The sequence below is a fragment of the Papio anubis genome, chromosome 2 (assembly GCF_008728515.1).
Source record: "Papio anubis isolate 15944 chromosome 2, Panubis1.0, whole genome shotgun sequence".
NCBI classification, from domain to species: domain Eukaryota; kingdom Metazoa; phylum Chordata; class Mammalia; order Primates; family Cercopithecidae; genus Papio; species Papio anubis.
This window is the reverse complement of record NC_044977.1, coordinates 51,038,558-51,063,201: the sequence shown is the minus strand read 5'-3', so window position 1 is coordinate 51,063,201 and position 24,644 is coordinate 51,038,558. Positions and strand designations below refer to the sequence as shown.

The 24,644-nt window shown below is 49.9% G+C and overlaps 1 protein-coding gene across 4 annotated transcripts in view; it reads left to right on the top strand.

The window, feature by feature from the left end:
• The window catches only part of LOC101002885 (fibulin-2), a 92,418-nt gene that overhangs the window by 46,985 nt on the left and 20,789 nt on the right, over positions 1-24,644 (top strand). For all 4 annotated transcript variants that reach the window (XM_017955232.3, XM_017955233.3, XM_003894059.4 and 1 more), the window contains exons 3-5: positions 15,640-15,751; positions 17,077-17,206; positions 21,736-21,916. In XM_017955232.3, coding sequence (XP_017810721.2) covers positions 15,640-15,751; positions 17,077-17,206; positions 21,736-21,916 — 423 coding nt within the window. The remainder of the gene's footprint in view (positions 1-15,639; positions 15,752-17,076; positions 17,207-21,735; positions 21,917-24,644) is intronic.

Below are 24,644 nucleotides of genomic sequence, written 5' to 3'. Positions count from 1 at the left end.
TTGCCTTTCTACTCTCTTAATAAAACTTCCTGATGAATTCATTGCAAATGTTGTCATCCGAGGAACACAAATTCCAAATTGGAATGAAGTATCATCTATTGATCTGTATATTTATGTTAATACATTTTGTATTAACAAATAGCCCCTAGGCATCTCACATGGGGTTTCACGGTGTTTGCCAGGCTGCTCTTGAACTCCTGACCTCAGGTGATCCACCCGCCTCAGCCTCCCAACGTGCTGGGATTACAGGCGTGAGCCACCCCACCCGGCCAATGTTTTCTGGCCTCTCTTTTCTGTTCCATTATCTATCTTTGCACCATTACCACACTGTCTTGATTATTGTAGCCTTGTAGTAATTTTTAATATCTGCTAGTGAGAGTTTTCCAGTGTTGTTCTTCTTTTTCAAGATTTTGTGTCCTGTTTAAGAAATCAATGTCTCTCCCAAGGTCATAAAGATATTTTTCTGTTACATCCTAGATGTTTTATTGTTTTACCTTTCAAATTTAGCTCCTTAGTCCATCTGGAACTTGTTTCTGGGTACGGTGTGAGTAGGAATCAAAATTTGGTTTTTTACAAATAGACATTCAGCTGGCCCAGCACTGTGTGTTGAAAAGGCCGTCTTTCCCCTACTGCATTACATTGTTAGCTTCTCCAGGAATCCAGTGGTTGCATCTGTATGGTCTGTTTCTGGCCTCTCTTTTCTGTTTCTTTCTTTCTTTCTTTTTTTTTTTAGCCAGAGTCTCACTCTGTCGCCCAGGCTGGAGTGTGCAGTGGTGCAATCTCAGCTTACTGCAACCTCCGCCTCCTGTGTTCTAACGATCCTCCTCCTGCCTCAGCCTCCCAACGTGCTGGGATTACAGGTGCCTGCCACCACACCCATCTAATTTTTGTATATTTAATAGAGACGGGGTTTCACCATGTTGGCCAGGCTACTCTCAAACTCCTGACCTCAGGTGATCTACCCACCTCAGCCTCCCAACTTGCTGGGATTACAGGCGTGAGCTGCCACACCCAGCCAGTGTTTTCGGGCCTCTCTTTTCTGTTCCATTATCTATCTTTGCACCATTACCACTCTGTCTTAATTACTGTAGCCTCGTAGTGATTTTTAATATCTGCTAGTGAGAGTTTTCCAGCATTTTTCTTCTTTTTCAAGATTGTTTCAGCTATTCTGGGTCCTTTGCATTTCCATTGAAATTTGGAATTAGCCCTTTTAAAAGGCTGCTAGCATCTCAATTGGTATTGTATTGAATCTGTAGCTCAAATTTGAGAGAATTGGCATCTCAATATTAAGTTTCCAGCCCATGAACGTGATATATCCCCCTATTTGTTTAGGTTGTTTTTATTTTCTTTTGGGAGTGTTTTGTCATTTTTAGTGTAGAGTTCTTGTATATCTTTAATAAGATGTATTCTTAGCTAATTGATGTTTTCAAGACTATTGCAAATTGTATTGATTTTAACACTTCATTTTCTACGTATTTGTGGCTCATATTAGTTTGCTTTGGCAACAGTTTATTTAGCTCATTTTGTGAGTTGGGAATTTGGGCTGGGCTCTGCTGATGTGGGCTAGGTGTGGCTGATGTTAGCTAAGCTTGCTCCTGTGTTTGTGGTCAGCTGGGGGCTCAGCTGGGGGATGGCTGGTCTGGGATGGCCTCTGCTGGGATGGTTGTCTGTGCTCTCTTATCCTCCATCAGGCCAGTCCAGACTACAGAGTCCAGGAGAGAGAGCAGAAGCCAAAAGGCCCCTTTGGATTTCACCTGTGCTATATCCTATTGTCCAGGGCAACATAGTCACGAGGTCAGCCCAGATTCAACAGGTGGGGAAATAGATGCCACTTCTCAATGGGAGGAACTGCAAAGCATTGTGGCGATTTCTGCAGTCGTCACAGATAGGACGGCAATATTCACACTGAATTTAGCAACCACCTCTGGAGGGTTGGATCCTCATTGGAGTCCTGCACATGTTAACTACCCAGGCATGGGTTAAAGTTAATTTGCACACTCACATTGTGATAAAAACATAAGGAAATGTTTTCAAGTTTGTCTCTGGTAGACAACAGCCTGGGCTTTGGGGACAGGCAGAGCTGCATTCCAATCTTGGTATAGTCACTTTCTTCACCTTTAAGAGGAAGATAATTGGCCAGGCGCAGTGGCTCACACCGGTAATCCCAGCACTTTAGGAGGCTGAGGTGGGTGGATCACGAGGTCAGGAGTTCAAGGCCAGCTTGGCCAACATGGTGAAACCCCGTCTCTGCTAAAAATATGAAAATTAGCTGGGTGTGGTGGTGCACCCCTGTAGTCCCAGCTACTCGGGAGGCTGAGGCAGGAGAATTGCTTGAACCTGAGAGGCAGAGGTTACAGTGAGCCGAGATCTCACCACTGAGATTGCACTACTGCGCTCCAGCCTGGGCGGCAGAGTGAGACTCTGTTTCAAAAAAAAAAAAAGAAAAAAAAAAAAAGTGGAAGATAATTTCCCCTAGCCTGCAGGGTTGTGGGAAGAATTAAGTGGGTGACATATTCAAAAGTCCCGAGTGTGGGCGGCTGTAACCATCAGCAAGTATGAATTCTTCTCTCAGCCCCGGGAGCAGCCCATCTTAAGGCACCGTACCTCCTCCTCCTCTGCCCCCGACACTGTAAGCTTTTATAACACTCATTTTACCTCCACTTCAGAGTTGAGCTGAGCTGAGCTACAGTCGACAAGCTGATATCTTGTAAAATTTATAGACTTTTTTTTTTTTTTTTTTTTTTGAGACAGAGTCTCGCTCTGTCGCCCGGCTGGAGTGCAGTGGCCGGATCTCAGCTCACTGCAAGCTCCGCCTCCCGGGTTTACGCCATTCTCCTGCCTCAGCCTCCCGAGTAGCTGGGACTACAGGCACCCGCCACCTCGCCCGGTTAGTTTTTTGTATTTTTTAGTAGAGACGGGGTTTCACGGTGTTAGCCAGGATGGTCTTGATCTCCTGACCTCGTGATCCGCCCGTCTCGGCCTCCCAAAGTGCTGGGATTACAGGCTTGAGCCACCGCGCCCGGCCTAAATTTATAGACTTTTAAGTGAACATTTTCCCTGTTCTTTTCTGTGGTTGTCTCTTTAGATTTTGGAGCCATTATATTTTCTTCCCAGGCCCAGGAGTTAAGCATTTTTTCTGGAGACTTTTGGAAAGCTCATAGACCCCAGTGGGTGGGTAGGATACCAAGGGTGTGGTTAGACTCACCCTCCTTGATGTTTGGGGGCTGCGTGTAGAAACATGGGCAGAGTTCTGTCGCTCAGAGAGCTGCTTGCCCAGGCTTGATGGGCTGGGGGTGGTGCTGGGCAGGGCAGAGGTTCCCTGCTGTGATGGGCTTCTCTCTGGGTGGAGCAGAGGTCCCTGCTGTGATGGGCTTCTCTCTGGGTGGGCAGAGGTCCCTGCTGTGATGGGCTTCTCTCTGGGCGGGCGGAGGTCCCTCACCGTGATAGGCTTCTCTCTGTGCTCAGACCCTGTCTTTCACCATTCCTGGGCTCAGGGGACCTGCAGCTTGGGCAGCTTTGACTCCTTTCCTGGGGAGTGAGGATCACCTCACAAAAGAAGCCTGTCATTTAAACCCTGTGTGTGACCTTGGGCACGTCACTCTGCCTCCCTGGGTCTTTGGTTTTCCCAGCTGGGTGGTGGCTGTTACTAAAGTGGTCCTGGTTCTGCGGACTCTGGAGGGAGGGGGAGCTCTAGCCCCTGACCTGGGCCCAGGAAACAGCTCTTGCCAGGCATCTCGAGCTGGCAGAGCTGAATGGTCAGGCTGGCTTTCAGGTGGCACACTGCTGGGGACGCAGAGGGACCTCAGAGCCCGGGCCCCCGGCTCCAGACCGTGTGCAGGATGGTGCATAGCTGAGAGCCTGCTGTGAGAGTGGGCTTGGGGAAGGGGCCAGAGGGGTGGTAGGGAGGGCCCTGCTTCCCTTGGAAGAATTGATGTGGATGGGTACTTGAACTTCCCTCCCCTTCTTTCCTTTCTTTGATGCTTGGCTCAGGAGCCTGCACTCTGGAGCCGTGCAGCTGGGGTGAGATCCTGTGGCTGCCCCAGCTGGGTGTGTGGTCTGGGGCAAGCTGTGCCTCCTCTTTCCACAGCTGTCTGCTGGTCTGCAAGATGGGGGCTGGGACTGGGACGTTCCTTCTAGAACCAGAGGGAAGATACCATGGGTGCAGGCTGGGGTCCAGCAGGCAGCTCTGCCAAGCCTGAGATCCGGTCGGTTGGCAGGACTGGCCAGGTGCCTCCTCTGGGCTAGGCTGGGGTGTCCAGATGGTAAACACCCACAGAGGAGAAGGTGATGTGAGGGCCGCAGAGAGCAGTGGGGACACAGAAGCTGGTGCTGAGGGGGCTGGCTGGGGCTGCTCTGCCTGCTGAGGAAGGCATCCCTCGTCCTGAGTTGCGTGAGCTCAGGCAGACCCCACTCCTGCTGTTCCTTAGCCATCCTCTGCTGGTTTCTGTGATCCCGGGGAGGAAGGCAGACCCAGGTTCAGAAACCCTTTCTGTCTGTCCATTTTACAGTCCTCATAAAAAAAATTCAAGGTGCCCCCAGACTTTCAGGTAATCCCCCCCACCCTGTCCCTCCACACGCCCAGGAGAACACCAAGGCTGGCGGGAACATCAGGGCTGCAGCCTTCTCTGCACTGTTTGCTCAGGCCCTACAAACATCCTGTCCAAACAGGGGCCTGGCGGAGATGGCCCTATCACCACCCTCCTGCCAGGTGTGGAAACTTCTCTGCAGCATTTTCAAAGCCAGAATTCCTTAAGGCTTTAATGTCAAGGGACTGGGACTGTCTAGAGGGGTCATGACCTCTGCATTGGATTGTTCCAGGAACCCATTGTCCTATGATCAAAGGAACTTAGAATCCTCAGAAAATGGGTAATACCTGCATAAGATAAGAAACAAATACAAAATACAAAAGGGGTAAACAGTCAGTTTCCTTCCTCCCTCCCCAGAGCTGAGTCCCTCCCCAAGATAGCCACAGTTACCAGTTTCTTGGGTCTCCTTCAAGAAATAATCCATGCATATCCATGCATCTTTTTAGAAAGACAAATAGTAGCTTATTAAAGATACTATTCAGGATTGACCCTTAAAAAATTATTCATAGTACATGTGAAAATTGTTTTCATATAAGTGCATGCAGATCTAGTGCTTTTTAACAGCTGCATATGATTAGATGGATATAGCATCAGTTTTGCTGCAGTGGCATGATCACCGCTTCCTGCAGCCTAGACCTCCTGGGCTCAAGGCATTCTCCTGCATCAGCTTCCCAAGTAGTGGGGACCACAGGTGCATGCTACTATGCTTGGCTAATTTTTTAAATGTTTTTGTGGAGATGGAGGCTCACTGTGTTGCCTAGGCTGGTCAGCATCAGTTATTTAATCACTGCCCTGCAGGTGGGATTTAGGTTGTTTCTGGATCTTTGCTGTCACAAATGCAGGTGCATCAGAATCTGTGATGTTTCCTGTTTGTGTTCATGGGGGCATCTAATCTATCAGCAGATTAGATCCCTACAAGAATTGTGGGGTCACAACTTTTTTTTTTTTTTGAGACGGAGTCTCGCTTTGTCACCCAGGCTGGAGTGCAGTGGCACGATCTCGGCTCACTGCGAACTCCGCCTCCCAGGTTCACACCATTCTCCTGCCTCAGCCTCCCGAGTAGCTGGGACTACAGGTGCCCACCACCACGCCCAGCCAATTTTTCATATTTTTAGTAGAGATGGGGTTTCATTGTGTTAGCCAGGGTGGTCTCAATCTCCTAACCTCGTGATCTGCCTGCCTCGGCCTCCCAAAGTGCTGGGATTACAGGCGTGAGCCACCGCACCTGGCCCACAACTTTTTTATACTGCAATGCATTATTATTATTATTATTTTATCACATAACATGACATTTTCTATTTTTAGTTGTGCTCTTCCAAGGCATGAATTACATCCACCTCATTGTGCACCCATTACCACCATCCACCTCCGGAAATTTTTCATCTTCTCAAACTGAAATTCTGTCTCCATTAAACACTAACTCCCTATACCCCTACTCCCAGCCCTTGGCACCCACCATTCCATTTTCTGTCTCTGTGAGTTGACTACTCTAAGGACCCCATACAAGTGGAATCATAGTCTTTATCCTTGTGTATCTGGCTTGTTTCACTTACCTTGATTTTATTTTTAAAATTTATTATTGTTTATATACATACACACACACACACACATATACACACACACACATATATGTATATATATGTGTATATATGTATATATTAGATAAGGTCTTGCTCTGTTGCCCAGGCTGAAGTGCAGTGGCACGATCATGGCTCACTGCAGCCTTGACTTCTCAGGCTCAAGTGATCTTCCTCCCTTAGCCTCCCAAGTAGCTGGGACTATAGGCACACACCATCATGCCTGGCTAATTTTTAAATTTTTTATAGAGATGGAGTTTGGCTGTGTTGCCCAGGCGAGTCTTGAACTCCTGGCCTCAAGCAACCCTCCCTCTTTGGCCTCCCCAAATGCTGGTATTATAGGCATGAGCCACTGCATCTGGCCTGGATCTATTTTTAAAAGAGTCTTTTAGTCTTTAATCTTAGAGTTTTCTGATCATTCTACCTTTTTCAGTACTGTTTTTGTTTGGGAGGAGAAGAGCAGTTCAGGAAGTATCCACATGGGCAGCAAGACAGAAACCATAGGGTCGTCCCTGACACCCCACTCCATAGTTACCACCGTCCTGACGACAGTCAGCAGGAGTTCCCTCCTTTTCTTTATAATTTACCCCTGAACATTCTTGCCTCACTTTTCTCTGTTTCTGAGCCTCACATGAAAGGCTGTGTGCAGTACTCCCCGTGGCTGCCTCTTTCCCCAGTGCAGTGCTGGTGTGGTGCTGGTGGGTCCTGGCACATGGTGGCAGTGAGGTGGCTGGCATCATGTGGTCACGCTGCAGGCTGTGGACCCTTCCTCTCATTTGTGGGCACTTGGAAACCACCTGGAGACCACCAGAGTACTCAGTGTCATGGGTGTGGCGCCTTCTGCTTTACCAGGGGACAATGAGTGGTTTTCCAGAGTGGGCCTGCTCTGTGCCGCTCGGCGTGGGAACAGCGGGGTTCCTGCTGGGTAAGGGTCATGCTCACCCTGCTACCAGGCCCGGAGCCCTGATGCTGTGAAGTCAACCGTGGCAGTGTGTTCTGAAGCGGGGATGTTGCGGGACCATGTCACTGCCAATCCCAGGAGGCCAGAGAGAACCTCTGGGTCAAGGCTGGGCTGTCAGAGTGGGAGAGCACCTGTGTCTCTCTTTCTGCAGTGCTGCTGAGAACCAGCAGGTGGGGAAGGCCTTGTTTCCCCTTGGCCTGAGCTCCTGCAAAGCAGCAAAGTGGACAGAAATGGGGAATTCTCGAAAAGCCAGAGAAAGAAGAGGCAGGGTAGGCGTGGCTGAAGGCTGCACCAGCTTCTGCTGCTGAAGGGATGGTTGCTAATCCTTCCATGGATTTGTCTGCCCCTTTGTTAATTAATTTGAAAAGCAGTCACCAAGCATCTTGTATGTGCCAGGAGACAGGGAGGTTGTGTTTACTGAGTACCAGCTATTTGCCACGCACTGAATCTTACATTCCCACTTGTGAAATGTGGGTGGGGAGGGTTACTTGCCCATTTTGCAGGCAAGGACATGGAGGCTCAGAAGCTGAGTGACTTGCCCAAGTGCCCCAGCCAGTGAGTGGTGGCCCAGCCACACACCTGTGCTTCCAGCAGTGGAAGGACATGCCTGTGCTCGTCTTGTGAGCCTGGTAGCATCTGCTACATAGAGGTGGTGTAAGGGGAGGTGGCTAGTCAGGGTTTGCATTCTTCCTTGTAATTTCCCTAAGGTTGTGCCCCTGGGCTGCCTCTGTTAAACTCTTAGAACCTCTTTTTATACCTCTGGGACAGGGGGATCATCACACCGACCTCCCATTGTGATGTGAGCTTTACATGAGATGATATACACCAAGAGCCTGAAATATTTCGCCCAGCCCCAGATTTTACCAGGGACCCGGTCTGTGCTGTGTGCTGGGCGCTGGAGACCCTGAAATGATTAGGATGATTGTTGGCCCATGAGACCCTCCCAGTCTGGTGGTTGGGACAGCTTGCCACCCGACAGGTACATTGCGGTGGAAGGATATGAGTGAAGTCAGAGGAGGGAGCTGCTTTTCCTGGGTGTTAGACAGAGCCTGCTGGACGGACACACAGGCAGGGAGTCACATTTGGACTGGCTCTTAGGGATGGGTAGTTGGATACTCGCCAGTTGGCCAAGGTAGAAGGGCATCCCAGCATGGAACAGCGTGTGCAAAGGCATAGAACAAGAGAAGGTGTGTGTTCCTGGGAATGGAGTCTGGGCTGTGCTGTGAAGGCCCTGAGTCTCACTCTAGAGAGAGGCACTTTATCCTGTGGGGCAGTGGCTTTTCCATGGGATCTGTGGAGCCCCAGGGCTCCCCAAGATGACTCTGGGATGTGGAAGGCCAGAGCATTGTGAGGAAGACTAGGTAAGATGACATGATGAGGGCTGAGTAGGAGTTAGTTTAGATATGGAAGTTAGGGAGACCCTCTCTGAGGAGGAGAGACCCCCAGAAAGAGAAGGAGCCTGCCCTATAGAGAGTGGGGGCAACAGATGGCACAGGGAGAGGTGGAAGATTCCAGGCAGGCAGCATGGCAAATGCCAAGGTCCTGGGGCAAGACTGAGCCCGAGCAGGTCCTGAGGAGAGAGAGCGAGTTGAAGAGTGAGTCAGAGAAAGGAGGTCACTAGGGGAGGCGGGCAGGGCCCCACTGTGTAGGACTTTGTAAGGAAAGTGGGGACCATGGGGGGCCATAGGCACAGGAACGATCCAATCTGATTTGTATTTGTGGACAGTCATTCTATAGCCCTGTGGGTGATGAGCTGGAGGGCGACAGCATGGAGGCAAGGAGTGCAGGAGTGGGTGGTGGAGGAGGGCGTGGCCGGTGGACTGGGATGCCTTTGGAGATGGCCCTGTGAGTGATGGATTGGAGGGAGGCGGGGGATGGGGGATTGGCCTGGGAGGGTCCTGAGGATGGTAGGGCCTTTGTAGACACAGGAAGACCCAGGGAGGGGGCGGCTTGGGAGAATCCGGAGCTGAGCAAATTCCAGCTGGGGAAGTGCCAGGGAGACATCTGGGGTGGTTTCTTGGCCAGCTGTGGGCATGTGCATGTGACGTGGGGGGTGGGGGCCAGGGGAAGGTGGCATTGGAAGCTTGGAGATGAGATCAGCCAGGCCAGGGTGTGTTGGAGAATAGAAGAAGCCCCAGGGCTGAGACTCCAAAAGTCTGGTGCTCAGGAACTTAAAAAACACGACAGAAAGAGAGAGCGAAAGAGAGAGAGAGAGCGCGAATGCCAGGCAGAGGCTAGGGGACCTGTGAGAGGTGGTCCTAGAAGAGAGGAGGTGGCTGCTGGGCGGAGCCTTGGAGAATCAGGGTGGAGGGCTGGGGCCTCTGGACATAAGATGAGGGGTACTCACTCACCTTGCTGGGCTTTGCCTGGCTCTGCCTCCCACATTTTGGATGGCACCTGGCAATGCTACTCATGGTACCTACACGATTTCCCCTCCTGCTGCAAGTGGGTGACCCTCCCAGCATAAGGGTCATAGTTCCTGAGCTTTGTTTGAGAAGGAAGGTGGCCAGGAGAGAATGGGGGTAAACCTACCAAGCGCAGGCTGAACCCTGGCACCTGATCAAGGAGGAGCCGGCAGAGAGCGCCATTCAACACCCACGAAAGCAGAGCACCTCTCGGGCTGGTGACGGTTAGAGTCTCAGAGAGGACCTTCAGGATCGGCTGCATCAGGTCACCTGTGTGACAGACATGGAGAAGTTCAGGCCTGGAGAAAGGAGGAGAAGAGGGGAAATTGAGGCTTGTGACTTGCTTTACATTTGTACACTTTTTTTTTTTTTTTTTTTTTGAGATGGAGTCTTGCTCTGTCACCCAGGCTGGAGTGCAGTGGCATGATCTCGGCTCACTGCAACCTCTGCCTCCTGGGTTCAAGCGATTTTCCTGCCTCAGCCTCCTGAGTAGCTGGGATTACAGGTGCCCACGACCATGCCCGGCTAATTTTTGTACTTTTAGTAGAGATGGCTTTTCGTCATGTTGGCCAGGTTGGTCTCAAACTCCTGACCTCAGGTGATCCGCCCACCTCGGCCTCCCAAAGTGCTGGGATTGCAGGTGTGAGCCACCGTGCCTGGCCATTGTACACATTTATGGGGTGGGTGCATGTGAAATTCTGTGACATGTGTGTAATTCATAGTGATCAAGTCAGGGTGTTGAGGGTGTCCACCTGACTACAGTGCATTTTTGTTATGTGTAGTCACTCTGCTTGGGATTTCTAACTCCCCAACTCATCTGTGAAATAGGAATGCCAACAGTTCTCACTCTTAGTAACTGTGAGGTTCGTGTGCTGTGACCCTGCCTGGCTGGTTGCTAGCACTGCTATATTTCAGCTGTTACTGTTATCTTCATTGGGCATCCCACTGATGTCATCTGGCTAAGAGCCAGGGACCGTAATCTCTGTAAGGCAATCTTGGAAGAAGTTTAGGGAGGAAGTATTTGGTCCTGTAGAAAAATGTTGTGAGTTTGAGCTATGCAGAAGAGAGGATAAGCCGCCTGGGCAGGGTCACCTCCTGCCACCAGAAGTATTCAAATAAGGAGAGTCTCCCACATGGCCAGAATGTAACAAGAGAGGATGAGGCATTGAATGGTGGCATCACTCTCAGTGGCCGCAGAGACTCAAGTCAGGACTGTGGCATCCTGGGAGGTGGAGGCAGGGCTTTGCCTGGCACCCAGTGCTCCTGAGTCCTGGGACAGACATGTCTGAGCCATGTTCCATTCAAACAGTGAGCACTGATGCCAGCCTCTGACACAGCGCCTCTCAGTTGCCAAGGGTCTCCTAGATTCATTTAGCAGATACTCATTGAACACCCACCATTTGCCAGGGGCTGAGATACGGCTGTGAAGAAGATAGATAAGAGAGCTACCTACTGTCTGGGAGCTGACATTACAGAGAAGGAAACAGAGGACTGAGAAAGTAAACTCATCAACAAGAGGCTCTCACAGTGCTGACGGCTGTGAGAGGGTTATTTATTTGTTTGTTTGAGACAAGGTCTTACTCTTGTCACCCAGGTTGGAGTGCAGTGGCACAAGCACGGCTCACTGAGGCCTCCATCTCCTGGGCTTAAGCAATCCTTTCCCCTCAGGCCCCTGAGTAGCTGGGAATGCAGGCATGTACCACCATGCCTGGTTAAATTTTTTTTCTTTTTAAGAGACAATCACACTATGTTGCTCAGGCTGGTCTCAAACTACTGGCCTCAAGTGATCCTCCTGCTTCAGCCTCCCAGAGTTCTGGGATTGCAGGCTATGGATTTTATTTCTGAAGAAGATTCTCTTTTTTCTAAAATCATCTTTGGAAATTTTATTCTAATACCGCTTTTATAGATTTGGAACTTACTTTCGTGTATGGTGTGATGTGGATCCCAGCATCATATATTAAATTCTTTCCTTGCTAAGTTTGAATGCCACCTTCATCATATATTCAATTCCCATATGTACATGGGTCTGTTTCTGAACTCTTTTCTCTTCCATTGAGCTCCTTGTCTTCTTGTTTTAATTATTAGAACTTTGAAGTGTATTCTGATACTGTTGGACAAAGTCTGCCTTCTCTGTTCTTATTTTGCAGAAATGTTCTTGGGTATTCTTAAACATTTCTTTTTTTGGATGAATTTTAGAATTAACACGACAAATTCTCTGACATTTACACTTTGCTTTGGTTGGAATCGCATTGAAGTTGTAGAGTAAGTAGAGGAGAATTGACATCTTTAAGGTACATATTATACACGTGATATGTATTTTGAATAAAGTGTACCTTGTACCCATTAGACAATCAAATTTTCTTCTTCATGTGAATCAAGCGTGTTTACTGTCGATTCATTTCTAGGTTTGTTTCTCTTTTGAATGGGAATTTTTTCCTATTAACTTTTCTATTTAATTGTTACGGGGGTATAGGAAAGCCACTAATTCGTGTGTGTTGTTTTTGTTTTTGGCTGTTGTATTATAATCATTATTGTTAATCGTATTAATTCTAATACGTTGTGAGTTTTGATTCTGTTGGATTGTCTAGGACAATGAAACCATAACATCTGCCAATAATGACTATTGCTTCTTCTTTCTGTTATTTCTTCGGCCCTTTTTTCTTTCTTTCTTTCTTTTTTTCTAAGACGAGTCTTGCTCTGTCGCCCAGGCTGGAGTGCAGTGGTGCAATCTTAGCTCACTGCAAACTCCGCCTCCTGGGTTCAAGCAATTTTCTTGCCTCAGCCTCCGGAGTAGCTGGGATTACAGGTGCATGACACCAAGGCTGGCTAATTTTTTTTTTTTATTTTTAGCAGAGACGGGGTTTCATCATGTTGGCTAGGCTGGTCTCGAACTCCTGACCTCGTGATCTGCTTGCCTCGGCCTCTCAAAGTGCTGGGATTACAGGTGTGAGCCACCATGCCCGGCCTCCTTTTTTCTTGTTTTACTGCATTTGCTAGTATCTCCAGGACAATGCTATACAGTAGCATGGCCCATGGGCATTATTTTTGTAATATTTAATAGTTCAGTGGGGGATGTGTCTAATGTTCCCCCATTGAGTATGGTGTTTGCTATGTGCTTCTGGTAGACACCAGTTCTTATTCCTCTCCGTGCCTCAGAGCAGAACAGTAACAGGTTGTGATGGAAGCTGTTTTCCCTGTTTTATGGAAAAAGAATGAAAACTAAGGAAAGCTTGGTGACTTGCCGTGCCTGCTAAGGTGACGCAGCTGATGACCCTCCGTGAGCTATTGCTCCTGCTGGAGTGTGCAGGTGCCGTCCTTCACGGCATCTGTCCCTCAGCCCTGTGCCCTTACATGAACTGCTCAGGACATTTAGAGGGCTTTGTGGGCCTTATCACCTGCACAGCCATTCAGTCCTCATGCAGTCTTTAGGGAGGAGAAGCGGCTGTCAGTGGTAATGCTGAGGTGTGGACTCAGGCCCATCAGGCTCAGAGGCACTCATCTGTTACTTGTTGCCCCCAGCACGAATGTCTAGGCATTCTGTATGAACTTGACTTAGGAATGTCACTTTCAGACCTCACGGGCAAGCGCTTGGGTTAATTACACTTCTCATTTCTTGGCATGGCTCTTATTATCCTCTTTGCAAGGCTCTCTCTTGTTTTATTTATATATTAATATTTTATTTCCTTTCATCGTCTTTCTCCATTCCCATCCACCACCTCCATCCCCATAGCTGACAGTTTCATCTCAGTGTGTTTTTTGCTATCATGTGTTCTCGCAAAGTATGCATTGTTATTTTATGTGTGATAGTTTAAATTTGTATAGTAGAACTGATTTGGTTTCTTCCTTTTCTCCCTTAGTGCTGTGTTCCTCCACACTGCTGTGTGTCCGTGCGTCCAGCTCATGCTGCTGTGTGTGTATCCAGTCTGTTGTTTCTGACAGCTCCTCCACGTAGCATGGCCCCAGATTTTCCTCATCTTCCCCCCAGTGATGGACACCCAGGCTGTCCCCAACCCCCTTCCACAAATAACACTTGACATGGGCTTCCTTATACTGGTTGTGTTATGGGCTGTGGTGGGGACTTCCCTGGCACAGGCACCAGGATCAGAGCATCTGGGTCCTTGATGATGCCTGTATTTAACTGCATAAGCGATGCCACGTCTCTCTAGCTGGCCACAGTCTCCACTCCCACCCCAGACACACAGACATGCAGCAGTGTGGAGGAATACAGCTCGAAGGGAGAAAAGGGGGTCCCCACCTCTGCGTGGCATTTCTCACTTTCTCATATTTCTAGTTTAATGGATATTTTATTTTTATTTTTTGAGACAGAGTCTCACTCTGTCACCCAGGCTGGAGTGCAGTGGCTCTGTCTCAGCCCAATGCAACCTCCAACCCCCCTCCCCATCCCTGGGCTCAAGCAATCCTCCCACCCCAGCTTCCTGAGTAGCTGGGCTAACTTTTGTATTTTTTGTGGAATTGGAGTTTTGCCATGTTGTCCAGGCTGGTCTCAAACTCCTGAGCTCAAGTGACGAACCCATCTTAGCCTCCCAAAATGCTGGGATTGCAGGTGTGAACCACCACATCTGGCCTAAGGAATGTTTTACTTTGGAGTTCTTTGTTTTCTTGTTAATTTTCAGGAGTTTATTATGTTTTGTAGATGGCAAATCCTTGTCAGTTTTGGACATTCCAGGAACAGCTCCTGGTGTGTCAGCAGTCTATCATATGTGTACATGGAATTCTTTGTTATACATATTTGAATTTTGAGGTAATCAAATTCATTAATTTTTGTAACCTATAGCCTGTGCCTTTGAGTTTTAAGACATTCTCCCCTCCCTTGACTCCTTCCAACCTCCCCAGCCACAAATACAGTTGAACCTTGAACAACTCAGGAGTGAGGGGTGCTGACCCCACTAACAGTCAAGAATCCATGTGTAACTTTTGACTCCTTAAAAACTTAACTAATAGCTAACTGTTGACAGGAAGCCTTACTGATAGCACAAATAGTCAATTAACACATATTTTGTATGTTATATATATTATATACTGTATTTTTTTTTTTTTTTTTTTTGAGATGGAGTTTTATTCTTATTGCCTAGGCTGGAGTGCAATGGCGTGATCTCAGCTCACCACAACCTCCACCTCCCGGGTTCAAGCAATTCTCCTGCCTCAGCCTCCTGAGTAGCTGGGATTACAGGTGCCTGCCACCGTGCCTGGCTAATTTTTGTATTTTTAGTAGAGACGGGGTTTCACCATGTTGACCAGGCTGGTCTTGAACTCTTGACCTTGTGATCCGCCCGCCTCGGCCTCCCAAAGTGCTGGGATTACAGGCATGAGCCACCGTGCCTGGCCTATATTCTGTATTGTAGTAAAGTAAGCTTGAGAAAAGAAAATGTTATTAAGAAAATCATAAGAGAAAATATGTTTACTATTCATGCAGTGGAAGTGGACCATCGTAAAGGTCTTCATCCTCGCTGCCTTCATGCTGAGTAGGCTCAGGGGAAGCAGGGGCTGGTCTTGCTGTCTCAGGGGTGGCAGAGGTGGAAGAAACTGCTGTGTTGTTCAGGGGTCAAGTGTGTATTCAACATGAACCTTCCGTGAATTTCCTGAAGAGCTTAAACTTCTCTTGCTGCCACTGCTGCTGTTTTCTTATCTCTTGTCCTGCCGTAGCATCTTAGGTTGGGTTCCTTAGAAGCGGAGCCTGAGTTGGGGGGGTCTTGTGCACATGTTGGTTCATTTGGGGAGACCTCTCAGGAGAAACTCTCTGAGGAGTGAGGGAGGAGAGGCAGACAAAGCTGTGGCCCGCGTGCGGTCTGACCCCTTGGGAGCTCTAGAGTGTGAGTGGCCCCCACAGAGCTAACTGCTTTGAGACTGGGGGCTGAGCTGTAGTCCCATGTTAGCCTGTTATTGGCTGGGCTCCTCCCAGCCCCTGTAGGGAGGACTCCACCTCCCAGACAGTTCACCAAAGACAGTTGTCTTGTGGGCTGTTAGTGACCAGCATGCACAGCAGCAGGGGTGGGTGAGTTTGCCTGCTCAGTAAAGACCTGGACAGGCCCCTGCACATCTGCTCTTGGTGACCTCTGTATGGTGACTCTGCCTCATGTTGCTATCCACAGGCTCCACCAAGGACCTGATCGAGACCTGCTGCGCAGCCGGACAGCAGTGGGCCATCGACAATGACGAGTGCCTGGAGATACCTGAGAGTGGCACTGAGGGCAACGTCTGCAGGTAGGGTGGGCTCCCTGGAGCAGGCGGAGAGGCCCATTTGCCTTCTCCAGAATCCTGCTTGCCTAGGACCCCAGGCCCAGGGCAGCCCAGAGAGAGTGCACCTTCACCTGCCTCTGGGGCCTGAGGGCGACTGGGTGTGGCTGCCATGCGCCATCTGGCCAGGCTTTCTCCAGGCGTGGAAAGTCCAAAACTGGTCCTAGGAACAAACCAGCCACATAAATTGGTAGCTGGCCTAGTGAGCAAGATCCGAGGAATGTACAATTTGAAACAAGTTTTAAAGGACTGCTGTCCCCTAGGAATAGTCAGGTGCTCCCCTCACCGCATGCTGCAGTTGCTGCCCCACTCATCCCCCTCAGGCTTTCTCTCCCCTGTCCTCTTCCTTTCTCCGCTCTGCTACCCTTGGGTCTTCAGGAGGCTGGCCTCTCGCTGTGCTCCCTTGCTGCTGTGCTGATTGTTTCTTCTGACTCTGATATCGCAGCAAAGCAATCCTTTATCCCCATGCCTTCCCTTTTCCAGGCCCAGGAGAGCTCTTGGTCAGCTGCTCATGCTTTTTTTCCAGGGACCCTGTCTCACCTGCTCATTTTTCCAAATAGGAAAGATGAAGTTCAGAGAGGCAGTGTGATGCACTCAAAGCCACACAGCTCACTGGCAGCATGGCCAGGATTAGACCCCATGTTTCCCAATGTCCAGACCACTCTGCTTCCTTTAAAAAAAATTTATGTTCTAACCTTGTCTTTCCCTTCTGCCATTCTACCAATATGGGGCTACTTAGAGCATGCAGCATTGGGACCCCGGAGTTTGACGCTAAGCGGTCCTTACATGCTTGCATCCCTCTTGTGGATGTGCCCCACCTCAGGGAGTGCTGAGCCCTGCCCACCATAATCCCGACCGCCCTGTCCTGGCTCTGGCCTCTGCAGCTGACTCGTCAGCCACCTCTGCCCCAGGCAGCCCAACAGTGACTGGCAGGCAGTGACCAGGGACCCGGAGGCTGTGCTCCTCCGGACTGACCTGCCAGCCTTTTCTGGGATTGGGTCTCTCTGTCCTCCCTGACCGTTGTGGGGGTGGAGACTCTGATGCCAACCCCTCTCTCTCAGAAGTCAGGGACACACAACTCCGAGTCCAGTGGGACCCAGGCCTGCATCTTCTTGGTTAAGCCAAGAAATGAAACCTGTGTAACCCAGTGGAGGTTGTGCCAGCTCTGCCACCTGCACTGGCTCCCTTGCTGTGGACCTTGGGCAGGGCTTCCCTCCTCTGAACCTCACTCACTTTCTACTCTGGGAGGATGGGGTGGGCGATTGGGGGCTGAATTGCCCCCTCTGTTGCAGGACAGCCCAGAGGCACTGCTGTGTCTCCTACTTGAAGGAGAAGAGCTGCATGGCCGGCGTCCTGGGAGCCAAGGAGGGTGAGACCTGTGGGGCTGAGGACAACGACACCTGTGGCGTCTCCCTATACAAGGCAAGCCTGACCTGTGGCCTTCTCGGCGGGGTGGAGCGGGGCAGGGCGGGAGGCTGGCCTGGGCCTGAAGGTCCTTGCGGCCCAAGAAGTTAGGCTGTCCTTGGGGCTCCTCCTGGGAGTGGCCCTCACGCCTGGGGTGGAAGGACTCTTCATCTGTGCAGAAAACATCGTCAGTTATTATATTGACCAGTTAATTCACAGAATATTTTTAGAGCACCAGTGTGTGCCCTGGGCCCTGTTTTAGGCATCAGGGATGTAGCAATGAGTAACACAGATGGCAATTCCTGCCCTCTGGGGGATTTCTTTCTGGCCAGGAAGACAGAGGAAGATCACAATGACTATGTTAGCACCTGGCGTGGTCGCAGGCGATTGTGCTAAGGAGGAAAACCTAAAGAGAGGCGGGATAAGCAGTGTCAGGGCTGGGGAGGGATTGCAGTATCAGCTGACAGTGGCCAGTGACAGCCTCACTGAGAAGGGGACATTTGTGCGATGCCCGGGGTGGGGGACATCTGCAAAAATGCTTTCAGGCAGAGTGCTGCATGTGCGAAGGCCCTGAGGTCAGAGTCTGCTTGGCATGTCTAGACTGTGTGGCTGGAGTGCATCCAGTGACGGGGCAGGTGGAGCTGAGCCCAGAGAGATGACAGGGCTCCTGGCCATCATCGGAATGACTGCGGTTTGACTCTGAGTGAGGTGGACCCCATGGAGAGTTTGAGAGTCCCTTCTGGCAGTTGTGGGGACTGGTTATTGAGGGTGTTTCTCGCACATGGGAGGTGGGATTGGGATGGGGTAAAACCCCACCAGGCAGTAGTGGTGCAGAGAACAGTGAGAGCTAACACACAGGCGAGGACGTTGGGAAATGGGGTGTGTGGTCCAGTGGTCTGGCAGCAGTAGAGACAGGCCACCAGCTGTCCTTAGGCTGGAACATAAAGGACAGTAAATGCTGAGAGCTTTGGCAGAGCGTCTGTAAAGCCGTGGGAGGGATTTGCAGCAGGAGATCAGGTTGTGTGCTCGAGCTCATGGGGGCCACTGGGGGATAGGGTGTCAGTTTAGCTACAAGTAATGGAAAATTTCCTGGAACACTGGTTTTTCTCTCATATGCTGCAGGCTGGAGGAAGGCAGGGCTGAGTTCGAGGAGTGAGCAGCTCCATGGTCATCAGGAACGGGGCACAGGCATGGTGGTCTTGTCCTACCAGCTCTCATTTGCCACCTCATGGTCCAGGACAAACTCCAGAAAGGGGCAGGAGAGCCCCCTTGTTTTAATAATAATAATAATAATAATTATTATTATTATTATTTTGAGACAGAGTCTCTGTCGCCCAGGCTGGAGTGCAGTGGTACGATCTCAGCTCACTGCAACTCCACCTCCCGGGTTCCAGCAATTCTCCTACCTCAGCCTCCTGAGTAGCTGGGATTATAGTCATACGCCACCATGCTTGTCTAATTTTTGTATTTTTACTAGAGATGGGGTTTCACCACGTTGGCCGGGCTGGTCTTGAACTCCTGACCTCAAGTGATCCACCCACCTCGGCCTCCCAAAGTGCTGGGATTACAGGCATGAGCCACTGCGTCCGGCTTAAATTGTTCTTGATCGTGGTGAAATACACGTGATGTAAAATCTTAACCATTTGTAACTGCACAGCTCAGTGGCATTAAGCACATTCACATTGTTGTGCAGCCATCACCAGCAAGCATCCAAGGAAGTTTTTTATCTTCTCAAGCTGAAACTGTTCCCATTGAACATTAACTTCCATTCCCTCTCCCTGTAGCTCCTGGTAACCACCATTCCACTTTCTGTCTCTGTGGGTTTGACTCCTCTAGGGAACTCTGTAAGTGGAATTATACAGTGTTTGATCTTTTGCGTCTGGCTTATTTCACTTAGCATAATGTCGTCAAGGTTCATCCATGCCATGTGTAGCAAATGTAAGTGTTTCCTTCCTTTTTGAGGTGGCATATATTCCATTGTGTGGACAGACCACATTTTCTGTATCTGTCCATTCATCGACGGACACTTGGGTTGCTTCCACCTTTTGGCTATTGCGAATAATAATGCTGCTGTGAACATGAGCAGAAGAAGAGCTCCCTTTTTTGAGGGTGGACTGTAGTTCTGCTTAGATTTCATTGGCTGGAGCTTCATCTCCTGGCTACATGTAACTGCAAGGAAGACTAGGGAATGTGGTGTCTTTATTCTGGGAGGTCAGGTGCCTCACTGAACATGAGAAAGAAGGGAAACAGACATTGGGATGGATAGCTGGCTGTCTACAGCAAGGCGACGGCAAACTAGGACAGTGGCACAATTTCAGGAAACCTTCCAGAAGGGACCTCATCTGGATTGAGGAGCGGGGGAAGGAATTGAAGAAGCCCACAGTCTCAAACCTGGGTGATGGTGACAGAGGCTGCTGGATGATTCTGGCATTTGGGAGAGGATTTTGACTTCAATTTTGGTCATCTTGGGGTCATTTTTTTCCTTAAAGCCACTAGTATTAGTGATAGGACCCTGTTGACAGGGTTTAGAAATGTTTAGAATCCCCTTTTCTGTCTTTATGTTTGACCCTGGACCAGTTCTCTTTTCTTTTTTTTTTCTTTTCTTTTCTTTCCTTTTCTTTTTTCGACAGAGTCTCACTCTGTCGCCCAGGCTGGAGTGCAGTGGCACCATCTCAGCTCATTGCAAGCTCCGCCTCCCAGCAGGTTCACGCCATTCTCCTGCCTCAGCCTCCCAAGTAGCTGGGATTACAGGCACCCGCCACCATGCCTGGCTAATTTTTTGTGGTTTTAGTAGAGATGAGGTTTCACTGTGTTAGCCAGAATGGTCTCGATCTCTTGACCTCGTGATCCACCCACCTTGGCCTCCCAAAGTGCTGGGATTACAGGCATAAGCCACTGTGCCCAGCCAGTTCTCTTTTCCGAGCCTCAGCTTTTCTATCTGTAAAATGAGGATAATAATCCATGTCTTTTTGGGTGGTTGTGGGGATCAGAGATAATGCAAACTAAGTGTTAAGTATGTGATGAGCCTTCATTAGTGGGAAGTGTTCAACACTGAGAGATGCAAGAATAGAGTTATCGGTTAGCTGTTGCTGGGTAACATACATTCCAAAACCTAGTGGCCTGTTGCTGTTTTAATGCATGAATTTGTGGTCAGCTGAGTACTTCTGCTGACCTTAGCCATGCTCAGCTGATCTTGGGGGCGGGGGTGGGTGCTTGCTTATGTGGCTGCTGTCAGCTGACAGCTCCACTGGAGCTAGATGACCTAGGATGGCCTCAGCTGGGATGACTTGTCTCTGCTCCCTGCAGTGTCTCAACCCCCAGCAGGCTAGCATGGGCCTGTTCAGTTAGTGGATGTGCAGAGCTCCAAGAAAATAAATAGAAGCATTCAAGGTCTTTTGAGGCCTAGGCTAAGAACTGGCACACCATCACGTTTATCTCATTCTATTGGCCAAAGCAAGACAGAAGGCACAACCAAGAGGTTGGGAAATACACACTTTCTTTTAATAGAAGCAGCTGCACTATCACATTGCAAAGACAGTGAACACAGAAAAGAGTGAATAATTGGTGCTGTTATTGCAACCAGTATACCACTGTATTTTAAAATAAATAAAACCAATTTATTTTTGAAGAAAAGCAGCCTGGGCTGGGGTAAATTTACATCTTAAGGAACCTAGTCTTCTATTTTTATGTTTAATTATCTTTAACTTGTAGCTTCCATCTTCAGGGTCACTTCATGGCCCAAGTTGGCTGCTAAAGCTCCAACCATCACATATGTGCTCCAAGAAGGAGAGAGAGGGGGAGCAAAAGCTATGTACTTGATTCAAGTAGAGTCATCCCCAGTTTAAAGCCCTCCTGAAGGCTCTGCTGAGTGCATCTATCTCTAACTGCAAAGGCCCCTGGGAAATGCCATCTTTTAACTGACTTGAATAGAATTGGGGTTTGCTAGTAAACATAAGGGGATAATGAGTGTGGCTGGGGGTTAGTTTATAGTTCCTTCCACAAAAGGCCATTTATTTATTATCTGTTTCAAAAGACTTATATTAGTCCTACCTTGTGCCAGACTTGGGAAATAGAGGCAGAGGACCTCTCTGCCCTGGGAGAGTGCATAGTTTGGCAGAGGAGATAAGAAAATGGTGAATTCAGCTGGGTGTGGTGGCTCACGCCTGTAATCCCAGCCCTTTGGGAGGCCGAGGTGGGCGGATTATGAGGTCAGGAGATCGAGACCATCCTGGCTAACACGGTGAAACCCCATCTCTACTAAAAATACAAAAAACTAGCCGGGTGTGGTGGCGGGCACCTGCAGTCCTAGCTACTTGGGAGGCTGAGGCAGGAGAATGGCATGAACCCGGGAGGTGGAGCTTGCAGTGAGCCGAGATGGTGCCACTGCACTCCAGCCTGAGCGACAGAGCGAGACTCCGTCCCAAATTAAAAAAAAAAAAGGCAAGAAAAGAAAATGGTGAATTCACCTCCATTTATCAGTCCTTCCCCTGAGCCTAGCTCCAGGCGGGGGCCAGGGATTGGGCAGTGATAACTGTCTCTCCTTGCAGCAATGCTGTGACTGCTGTGGGCTGGGCCTCCGCGTGCGGGCTGAGGGCCAGTTATGTGAGTCCAATCCCAACCTGGGCTATCCGTGCAATCATGTCATGCTTTCCTGCTGTGAGGGTGAAGAGCCTCTCATAGTACCTGAGGTCCGCCGACCTCCAGAGCCCGCGGCTGCACCACGGAGAGGTGAGTGCTGCCCTTCTCTGGCTGTGGCATATGGGGCGAAGGCTGGGTGACCTCTGACCTTCTGTGGGGACCCTGGGTCCATCATCGCCTGTGGCTTGAGACACAAGCTCTGTTCTAAACAGAGTTATGAGGATGGTGATTTCGTTGTTTTCTGTGCATTACCCACTCCACCCACCTAACCACCAACTACCACCCATCACCCTTTCACTGTCCACTCACCACCTTCCCCTCTCTTTGTCTATACATCTTCCTCCCTATCTATTTTGTCTGTACATCTTCCTCCCTATCCACTTACCAGTCTGCTCTTTTTCCATTCATTGCACTTATCTCCCACCCATCCTCCCATCCTTTTGTCCATCTCTCCATCCATTCGTTCATTCATTCCCTCAATCATCCTCTATCCCATCATCTGCCCATCCATCCATCCATCCATCAATGCATCCATCCATCCACCCACCCACCCAACCACCTACCCACCCAATTATCCATCCATCTATCCATCCACCCACCTACCCACCCATCCACCCATCCATCTATCCATCCATCCATTCATCCATGTATCTATCTACCTATTCATTATCCACTCATCCATCTGTTTTGTCTGTTTATCCATCCATCTATCCATCCATCCATCCATCCATCCATCCTGCCATCCATCCATTTTTCCATCTACCTACCCATCCATTCGTTCATTTATCCATCCATCTGTCTGTCCATCTGTCTGATCATCTATTCACCTATCTATCCATTCATCCATCCACCCACCCACCCATCTGTCAATTTATCCATCTGCTTATCCACCCATCCATCCATCCATCCTTATTGTCCTTGGTGTCACCCCTTTCTTTTTCCTTTCTTGTGCTGTGGCCACTGTTCCAGCTGCCATGTCCAGTCCCTGTCCCCTAGCCAGGGCTGTCTCCTGGACCCATGACCATTAGCCTTCTCTGTGCGTGGTAGGTCTGCAGGAGCCTGATGAGGGTACCCCAGTGAGTCAGCAGATGTCCTTTATGTACATGGGCCTTGGTGGCTGTGGGGCTGGCGCCAGGAGATTCCTGGCAGGCCTGCTTTGTGGGTATCCACATGTTCAGCCTCAACTGGTTGGGGACCAGATGTCCAGGTGGGTTCTAGAACCACTAGCCCAGTTTTTTCGCTGTTCCTATGGACCATCATCTAGGTCCCTTGTGGATTTGTCCTGGGCACTTCATGGAGTGGGAATTAAAGCCACAGATGAGATCCTCATGTCAAGATTAAACTCTTGGCCTCTGGAGTCAGGCAGACTTGGTTGGAATCCCAGTTCCTTTGTTTACCTGGGGCAAGTCACACAGAAGGAAGGGTCTTTCTCAGAGCCTTCATTATGGCATCTATTGAATGGTGTTGTATTCTTTACCTTGCTCAGTGCAAGGATGAATGATAGGATGCCTGTCAAGGGCTTTTGGCAGTGCCTAGTGACGCACTCAGCATTGCCACTACTGTTGCTGTTACCGTTGCCATGCTTCAGTAGCTCAGAGGGGGAAGATGAGGCCCAGAGAAGGGCAGGATCTTGCCCCAGGCACATGCCGGGTCTTTGGCACAGCCAGGACTGGACACCTTGGCTCTAATGACTCTCACTTTTGCCCCAGGCTTCCTGCTGCCCAGAGTTTTATCTAGACCCAGTCAGCCTTGGCTTCAGTCAACCCAGATCTCTGTCACTATAATGCAAGATGGCAGAAGTCTGTGCATAGGGATTAAGATGCCTGCTGTCCATAGGTGCCAGGGCCCAGGAGATCATACAGGAAGAGCTCATATCCTGTGAGGTACAGGTGGGAGAACAGATACCTGGATCTCCCATCACGGTGAGGCAGGGGCAAGTGCATGGGGGTTGGACCAGGCCCGGCCTGGGTAGATCAACCAAAACAGATGGACCAACCACCCTCGCCAGTCCGATGTGGGTACAGAGAGTAAGTCGAGTCCAAGGAAATGCTACTTGCCAAGATTGGCTCTAAGGGGCTGGTTGAATACTGGTGTGAAGGTCAGGTTAGCACCCATAAGAGTCTGGCTGAAGGTAGAGTTTGGGAGGAAGTCTGGCTTCAAAAGTCAAAGGGCAGGTGGGTGGAAGGGAGGTGGGCAACAGAGTCAGGCATGATCCAGGCCAGAGATCAATGCTCCCTCCTCCTGTGAGGAAGGTGCTGGTGAGGGTGAGCTGAACCTGAATCCTGGAGGTGCTGTCTAGCCTGTGGTGGGCTAGGAGGAGTCCTGGGCCCAGGTCTGTCCGCCGCCTGCCTGCAGTGCTGAGTCTCTGCAGGGCCAGACCGCCAGCCATCATGGCCCTGTCTAGAGGCACCGGCTGGGACTGATTGGGCTTCAGCTTAATGTAAACACCCTCCATATGAAACACGTTCCTCAGACATGACTTCATGCAGCTACTCTCTATGTGGGCTCCACTGCCTGGATTGGGTGGGAAGGGCGGAGGCCCGGGGCTGGCACAGAGCTTAGAGGGGCTGTAGGCCTCTCCCTGAAGTCCTAGCTGCATGCTTTCCCCACAGCTGTTAAACAAAGAACTTCCCAAGGAAGCTCAGCCCCAGGAGCCTTCTCTTCCACTCTCACCTGTTCCCCAGCACAACCCTGGGAGATGGGTTTATCCCAGAATCTGGAGGCACAGAGAGGCCTAGTGCTGCCCAAGTTGACCCAGCTAGTGAAGGCCCCAGTCAGTGGTCACATCTGATCCAGTGGAGCCCAGATTTGGAGCTCT